At 43.2% G+C, this 8,784-nt stretch overlaps 1 protein-coding gene across 1 annotated transcript in view; it reads left to right on the forward strand.

Moving 5' to 3' along the window:
• The window catches only part of HAL (histidine ammonia-lyase), a 12,701-nt gene extending 4,633 nt beyond the window's left edge, over window positions 1-8,068 (forward strand). Inside the window, exons 10-20 of the mRNA XM_009071371.1 lie at window positions 273-320; window positions 894-1,041; window positions 1,126-1,221; window positions 1,338-1,396; window positions 2,201-2,281; window positions 3,194-3,259; window positions 3,349-3,514; window positions 5,455-5,589; window positions 6,644-6,752; window positions 6,855-6,924; window positions 7,919-8,068. Of these exons, the coding sequence (XP_009069619.1) occupies window positions 273-320; window positions 894-1,041; window positions 1,126-1,221; window positions 1,338-1,396; window positions 2,201-2,281; window positions 3,194-3,259; window positions 3,349-3,514; window positions 5,455-5,589; window positions 6,644-6,752; window positions 6,855-6,924; window positions 7,919-8,068 (1,128 nt within the window). The remainder of the gene's footprint in view (window positions 1-272; window positions 321-893; window positions 1,042-1,125; window positions 1,222-1,337; window positions 1,397-2,200; window positions 2,282-3,193; window positions 3,260-3,348; window positions 3,515-5,454; window positions 5,590-6,643; window positions 6,753-6,854; window positions 6,925-7,918) is intronic.
• The last annotated feature ends 716 nt before the right edge of the window (window positions 8,069-8,784 follow it).

Raw genomic sequence — 8,784 nt, forward strand, 5'->3', positions numbered from 1 at the left:
GGCAGTATCTCACTTCAGTGCTCCTCCCACCTTCTTTTACTGGCACTAGGAAATGAGGTGCTGGTTTAGAAGCCCAAAAATGCTGTCCTTTATTTAGCCCAGCAGAAAAAAGAATATGTTAAATGTTTGTGATATAATGCTCTTTTTCTCCCATCACTTAAGGAATTTGTTAGTATTTCTGTTCATGGAAACAGTTAACATTTAAAAGTTTTGGTGATTGAATTCCTGGAAAATGTTTTCCTTAATTACCTTGTCATTAAACTCCTTCACAGGTCCTGGAAGCCCATGGTCTGAAGCCAATTACCTTGAAACCTAAAGAGGTAATAAAGTATAATGATGCCAGCTGATGGAAAATAAACATAGTCAAGTTGCTTTATACTTATAATATATGCATTAAATGAATTAACAATCATTGTAAATCAAGCTCCAGAAGGTTATTAATGAAGTGTAATCAGGGAGGATTCACCTCTCCTAGTGTCACCCTGCTTGACTTGAAATGTCAGAGCCAAGATGAGTGTTTAACTTGGGTCTATGGTCAGTGCAGAGAGACAAGCTTTTCAGGAAGCACTTTATATTACCCTGAAACAGCTGTCTAAGAAGCACCTTCAAGGTACCTATCTGCCCTTTGGCCATAACAGGAGCTCTGCTGACTGACTTGAACTAGACATCTGTCTTGCTTGGAACTAGTGAAGCCTCAAGGGTGTCTACAGTGACTTGGTAGGGTCATAAGCAGTGACAATATATGTGGCAAAGATACCCAATCAAGTTTTATGACTTCAAGATGGTCCAGGAAGCTGAGTGGTTCATATGAGAATTATCACAGATAGGGGGAATTGTCACAGCATGTGGAATAGCTGCAGTGAATTTGCTTAACATCTGCTTTCCCTTTGTAGGGTCTAGCTCTCATCAATGGGACACAAATGATCACCTCACTGGGATGTGAGGCTGTTGAAAGAGCTGGGGCTATAGCTAGACAGGCTGACATAATTGCTGCCCTTACACTCGAAGTCTTGAAGGGTACAACAAGGGCCTTTGACACTGGTGGGTACTAGGCCTTCCCTGTCTGTTTGCTTAACAGCTCTTGACAAGAGAGGCAAAACCTAACAGTCTAACTTGTTTTACTAGATATCCATGCAGTGCGCCCACACCGCGGGCAGGCTGAAGTGGCGTTTCGATTCAGGTCCCTTCTAGATTCTGACCATCATCCATCAGAAATAGCAGGTGAACAAGCTTAACCTTCACCCTCTCAGGTTACCAGGACAGACTGGGTCCTTCAACAGGACACAATGCTTTTCTTGTAAGAAATATTTGGATTTTACCTCCCATTTTTCTTCTAGAGAGCCATAGATTCTGTGACCGAGTGCAGGATGCATACACAATGCGCTGCTGCCCTCAGGTAAAAAGTAGCTTTTATTTCCTTTCATAGCAATGGATAAATGATGGTGGAGTTTCCACCTCAGGAATATTGTCAGTTATGTGCTGTCTGACTCCATTAGAGGAAGTGGTTTTATTTTGCTGCTCCTTCACTTCAAAGTTAGTCTTAATGGAGATGTGTAATTCATTGATCTCACGCACACACCCATCAGGCAGCGCCTGACAAAGCTGTGCTCACATATGCAAGAGACCAGGTGACAGAAGCAGGGGGAAGGTGCTGGTTTCCATCCTTGCAGGTTTTGTAGGGTTTTTTTTTCTGCATTGATGTTAAGACCATGAACTGGGGAAAGATGTTTCCAAAAGCAAACACACTGTAGTATCTCAAACATTCTGGAAGAACTCAATCCTACGGGTTTTAAGATGAGCAAAACTATTCAATCAGTGGAATTAATGGAAGTTAAGTAGTTAATGAGAGATTTTGTTTTCTGTGAGGGCTTTGTAAGGCTGTTTCTCCCCTAACGATACTTCTGCCACTTAAAAAATATCTTCCCTTTAGGGTAAACCAACCCAAACAAATAAAGAATGTCATATTCAGATTACTATTTTGGCAATACTGCCATAATAATAGTACATATAGTCTTTCAAGTGTCTAGGGTGGGCAGTGTGCCACAGTGATGCTCCTTATTTTAGCTGCAAATCCAAGACTGTCTTCATGTGTGGACGTAGAGACTGGGACGATGGCAAAGAGGGTCCCTACAGCTCAATCAGTATTCTGAAGATGAACTAAATGTAGATGCTAAGCTCAGGTACTAATGTCTTTTTCTAGGTCCATGGAGTTGTAAATGATACCATTGCTTTTGTGAAGGACATCATGACGACTGAAATCAACAGTGCCACAGACAACCCTGTATCTTTTTGATGACTTTATTACTATGCAAAATTCTGCTTGGCCTTTTTTTTTTTTTTTTTTAAATGTGTATAATTACTTGTACAGGTGGCAAAAAGGTCATACCTGCCTTTGATCAATAACTGCCATTGGTTGCAACAGCAACCTCTCTTCCTTTCCCCATGACTGCATTGGAGGTATGCACGTGTGTGTTGGGGCAAGGAAATATACGTTCATATGCTTTGGTGCATGTTAAATGTTTCCTAGATGAGATTCTATATGCTGCTATTGAGTACGTAGGTAGAGGGGAATTAGCAACCCAATGGATGTCAATTGAGGGTGACTTAGTGTATGAAACATCTGTTGGTGCAGCATGAGTGAAACCTGAACTATAGAGCAAGACTGGCACTTGGTCAGGGAAGGTATACAGACATTTGGCTGCTAAGTGTTACGGTGGGCCAGTCTGGTAACCTCTGTGCACAGTTCTTGCACTGGCACTGAGCAAGACTGGATTTCTGTCAGCAGTATAATGATGCTGTACATAACATCATATCAATTGCTGATAAGCATTATAACTTGTAACCTGTCTAAAATTGTAACTGCCATGGAGACAAGCTACCAAGGAACTGAAAATCTACACTAGGATCTGCACAGATGTGTTTCTTTGCACCCCTCTCCACCCTCAATCAAAAGACCCCATTTTATGTGGCTTATTCGAAAAAAACGCATGTCAAAATTGTAGCTACAAGTTTGGAGAACTGACATCAGGTCTTTATTTCCTGAAAAATCAAAGTGTGGGTATAATATAATATGCTTGCAAATAGAAGCCTATTGGCACAAATATTCCTTTGGTTAAGATATTCCAATTACTGGCAGATCTCTCTCATGTAAACTGCATCTTAATCATGTGTGTGCCTTAACTTCTCCTTAAAGATGGTGTTTGCTGAAAGAGCAGAGACCATTTCTGGAGGAAATTTTCACGGTGAATATCCTGCAAAGGTAAATAAGCATTTGGAGAAACAAAAAAAAGTTAGCTTCTGTTTTGGTTTGTTTGTTTCTGTCATGGTTTAATGAGATTTTTTTTGTAGGCTCTGGACTATTTGGCAATTGGTGTGCATGAACTCGCTGCAATTAGTGAAAGAAGAATTGAGAGGCTCTGCAACCCCTCACTCAGCGAACTGCCTGCATTTTTAGTCACTGAAGGAGGGCTGAACTCTGGCTTCATGATTGCACACTGCACAGCAGCTGCCCTGGGTGAGTGCTTGAGCAACATCATCATCCAGAGAAGCTACAAAGACCAATTTCTTTCCAGGGAGATGTAATATAAAAGTAGATACAAAGGTATCTCACTCCTGTTTTCTATCTCTTCTCCACCTATGTTGTGCTGTCTAGGGGCACAGTCTGAGTGTTGAGTGCAGCTGCAATTATTTCAGCTCAGGCTTCCTTATTTTACACTGACCCTTGGACATGTTTAGTGCTCTGAGCATGCAAACCCTTCAGTGAGCATTTGTGGGAAGGCTTATCTCAACGTTGGGCCTGATGCCCTGAGTACTCAGTGTCTCCTTTTGATGGCCAAGTCTGTGTATCAGTATCAGACCCCACAGTCCTGAGAACACTGCAGTTCCCAGGGCTGCTTATTGGAGGAGCACACTGAAATTAGACATTAATTCATTTTTTTTCCTCTAGTACTCATGACTAAGGCAACAAAAAGCCTGCTGGCCGCTGGGAATATTACAGTTCATAGGTTCAGGAAAGCATGAGCCAATATAAAGATAAGCAGCTATGAGAAGAGAGTAAAATATACAAAGAGAGGAACAGAGCATGTCAGATAAATGTGTAGATGAAAATCCTGCAGAAAAAAAAGTGAATGAACTACATCAATGTACTAAAAAAACCCTGCCTAGAGACTGTTTAAGGAAGTCTGGAAAAGCAGCTGAAGCATTCGTCCCCTTGTTTGATGGCTGGAAACTGTACCTTCTGGCTGAGTAGAGTTTAGGATGGCTCCAGGCCTCGGCTGTTGCTTGGCTTCGGGTGTCACAGCACACTTCTGCAGTCTGGAGTGAGAGGTTCTGGGGTGTTCATGGTCTCTGCTGTGGGAAATGAAAGTGACAGCCCTGCCTCTGCTCACAACAGGAGTCCATGGTGCAAAGCCATCTTTTCCTGGTCAAAACAGGCAGGAATTTATCTAAATTGCAGTTTGAATTAATTTTGTTTCTTATTAACAAGGTACTGCTAATATTTTTAAAGTCACTTTGCCAGTTTCTAGAGTGTTTGTGTACCAGTTAATGTTGTTCACTCCCAGGATTAACAGATAAAGCTGCAAAAAAATTGCAGAAGTTTTGCAATGCAGCTGGATGTGTCTTTCTGCCTCTTCTCTGGCAGCTCTGTGCCTGCTGGACTGAGCTGTTTGCAGTGGCCACATGCAGCCTCTCTAGGACCTGTCTGAATGTGCCAGCTGGGCTCTGGTCCTGGTCTGTGTCACTCCAGCCTGTTTGCAATTGGTGTCACCGCCTCTGTTGCTCCTGTTACTTTTCTGAAGCCTCTAATTTGGCGAGGGCATTGCGCAGCATCCCGCTGGGCTTTGGAAACAGCCTGAGTGCAGCCAGAGCACTGTGAATGCAGACTTCATTTTTTCTCTTCTAAAGAGCAATTCTCAACCTCAAATTGTCGTTGAATAGTGCCTACAGCCCTTTCTTCAGCTAAATTTTCCTTGCTTTCGGGTGTTCCTTGAGAGACTTACTCTGGGGCTTGCACCTGCCTTTCAAAGCTGGAGTGCTCTCACCCTCAGGGGCATGGGCAGCCTTGTCACAAAGGCTGGGAGAGGATTTGTATTGCACTCCTGCACCTTTCTAGAAGAAGTTCTGCTCTGATGAGAAGAGACCAGATGCTGCTCTCTAGCTCTCTTCTTGAAAGCAGGAGAGCAGAGGTATCTGTGACCAAAAAGACTGAACCAATGCACTTTAAAGAGTTGCCTTGGAGCAACAGGCAAGACCAGGTTTGTGTTTTAGTTAGACTGATATTGGTTACTATTTTTGAGGCAGTTGTTACTCAATCTGGGTAAAAGGGTGATGCATCCTCATAAGAGGAACAGTAGTTGGACCTGAGGTGGTGGACAGGCTCTTCTCTAGGTTGGCCATTGCTTCTGGTGTCTCATGCCCATTCTGTCCTACATTCACTGTGCTGGATTTTTGCAGTTTCTGAGAACAAAGCCTTGTGCCACCCCTCTTCTGTGGATTCTCTCTCAACCAGTGCTGCTACAGAGGATCACGTGTCCATGGGAGGATGGGCTGCAAGAAAAGCTTTGAGAGTTATTGAACACGTGGAACAAGGTAAAATTAAAATGCTGATTTCCAGGCAGACCTTATGTATGCAACCAGATGAAGATATTAGTGCCATTCTTTTTAGATATATTTTTAAGAAAAGGGAGTTAATGCATCTGAAAGAACTATCTAAAAATACTGCATAAAGTACGTAAGTTTACGAGCATTTGGGCCTTTCTAACAGAAATGAGGTAAATCAAGCACTGTTTCTTGTGAAACAAAACTGTTAACTGCAGGACACTCAGCAAAACTTTCATCTCCTGCTTACAAGGACAGATTGCTATCTTACTTTTTATTTATTTATTAATTTGGCAGATGGTGTGCAGAGATACAGATGTCAGCTGTTGGTGGGAGAACAGAGTAATACACAGCACACAAATACTGAAGTCACTTGCCCACTTAAGTTTATACATTTGAATGCTCTGAAGATTTACTTCTACAGAAATAAGTTTTCCTGTGCAAAGTAATGAGTTCGAGATGTGTTTCAACAGCCTGTTGAGAAACTGTGTCCTAGATCCAGCTGATTTGCTCAGTTCCTTGGGTGAATTGGCTCATGAAAATGAGCAGCTAATACCAATAGTGATCAGGCATGAGGTAGGCAGATACAGTGCAAGCTTCTCCAGACAGAAGACTCTCTTCCAAAGCTCTGTAATTTTACTGGTGTTTTCATGTGGGCTCTTGCAAGCTTCATAGGCAGAACTCTCTCTTATAGCTCAGGTGCTAAAGAGGGTTTCTGATTTATGATGGACATTAAGTAGTCAAGATACCCTGGAAGAGATTCTTAGGAACTTAAGCTGGTGATGAGGAGTTCATGATACACTTGAAAGTCTGCACAGCAGAGCACCCAAAATCTGCTTGCTGAAATGCTGGATACTGCCCCCAGCACCATCCATGAAATGATCCTGCTGCTGAGCTGGCTCTCTGGGTTGTGTGGATCCACTGGTTTTTCACATTCCCTGAAACCATATCCTACTAGTCAGAACAAAGGCCAGGGATAGCTTTTTATAAGGGAAATCTCACCTTGAGCTGTACCTGTCAAACTTTCACTGTTCTGATTTCCTAGTTCTGGCTATTGAGCTGCTCGCCGCCTGCCAGGGCATCGAATTCCTACGCCCTCTGAGAACAACCACCCCATTGGAGAAGGTCTATGACCTTGTGCGCTCTGTGGTGAGGTAAGATCAGATAAAACCCCCACTGGAGATTGCCTGTCTGGAGAGGGCTGCTGGCCGTGGTGGTTAATATTTGGCCAATGTTCGCGATGTGTCTCGTTCCAGGCCTTGGATGAAGGATCGCTTCATGGCCCCGGACATCGAAGCAGCTCACAGGCTGCTTGTGGAGCAGAAGGCAAGCGTTGGCTTTTGACATGTGCAGTAGGGTTGTGGGGTAGAGGAGCATGCTGCAGCTCTGCTTGGGAAACACCCCACCATGCCCTAGATGGCCTCACTAAAAGCACTCCTCTGCCTGGGGTGATCCCACCAGATGTTTTGAGCTTTGTTTTTCCTTAGTTTTAGTGGGATAGATCTGTCAGGGTCCAGACATAGGTCCAGCTTTGAATCGTTTGAGGGCAGGGTCCTATTACCCACAGGTGTCCAGAGACATCACCAGACTATATAGACAATGCTCCTCCTTCCCAGGGCAGTGAGTGTTCCTTAGCTGTAAGGCCCTTGTGCGTGGTCTGGAAACAATAAGAGGACATGGGTGAAGGAATAGCAGTGGTGAAATGTGTTAACCTGGGCCAAGTGTATAGCTATGGGATCTGTCTATTTTATTTGTTTGTAAAATACACGCAAGTAACGAGAGTTGAGGAGAGTAAGCAGATGTGAGAAGAAAATCCCGCTCTCCCATATTTTATTTTTTTTTACTTTGCTGTGCAACCCTTACCTTACCGGGAGAAACAAAGGAGACTGTAGAACATTTTGCCTTTTCTGCTAGGTGCCATCCCTCCCCTATTTCTATGTCCACACCAGCTGCCATTTTGCTTCCCCATCCCCTGCATGGTCAAGTGGTTTTGTAGCAAGTAACAGTGATTCTCTCCCAACTTTTGCACACAGAGGATTAACCTGGTGACAAGACAAGACAGTTTTTGCCTTGAATCCTTTTCACCTTGTCCCCTTGGAGCTGTATCTTTTCCCATCCTCTGTGAACCCCATCCACATGCTCTTCCCTAAACCTCACTCTGCCTCTCTGGTTCTGCTAATTGCATGCAGTGCATCTACACAGGTCTGTAATTCCCACCTCCATGCCAATCACTTTTCAGCAGGGTTTCCTGAACTTGTGCATTTATGTTTTACCTGACTTTTTGTCTCTGACTCTGCTGTTTCACTTTCTTGTTTCACAGGTGTGGGAAGTGGCTAAACCTTACATTGAAAAGTACAGGAGGGAACACATCCCTGAATCGAGACCCATTTCACCAACAGCTTTCTCCCTGGGATCGCTGAGAATGAACACAGATGTTAGTCATGGCCACATACATCAGGATGACCTTTAAGAGTTGTGATCCTCTGGTGGAGAGCAGAGACTTGCCTGAGGGTGACTGTTTTACTCAAACTCAATGTGGTTTCTCCACGTGACCCAGAGGACCTGACTGTCTAGCTCAGGAGCACATAGAGATAGTAAAAAAATGGCTCACCGCTTTCCTCACATATGAAAGACAACTTTGTCATGGTAATGTGTTTTTGACTGAATTTCCTGAACTTCTGAATACAAATCATCAAGACTCATGCTGAAACCAGTGGATATTTTATGCAGGGCCTCCTGTATTTGTTTTGTCAGCTCTTTGCTTGTTTTCTCTTCATCTGTGCCAATGATACCAAACAGCCTAAGCCTGATATTCTCGCTTTTGTTTTTTTTTTCCCTTCGGGTCACTGCTGTGATCCCCTTCATTTTACCACAGGCAAAATTGTCTTTCCACTTAATTCTTCTCTGTTTTGCAGATCATATGTGAGGTACAGGTTCTTGTATAACAGGAGCATTTTTAGAACAGGTGCTTCACAAATCAAAAAAGCTGTGTGCTTAAAAATGTGCTATGGAGCTCATTGCTCCAGAACAAACATATTATATTCTGGTGATGGACTATACTTAATGGAGCTTTCCAAGAGCTGTGGGCTCACACCTGCAATCAATAAACTGAGGCTTCATGTACGGCTCTAGCATTCTATTTTCCTGTCATGTGCAATGATGAAAATGTAAAGCAAAACTTTAATT

This window comes from Acanthisitta chloris, unplaced genomic scaffold (assembly GCF_000695815.1).
Source record: "Acanthisitta chloris isolate BGI_N310 unplaced genomic scaffold, ASM69581v1 scaffold8400, whole genome shotgun sequence".
Taxonomy (NCBI): domain Eukaryota; kingdom Metazoa; phylum Chordata; class Aves; order Passeriformes; family Acanthisittidae; genus Acanthisitta; species Acanthisitta chloris.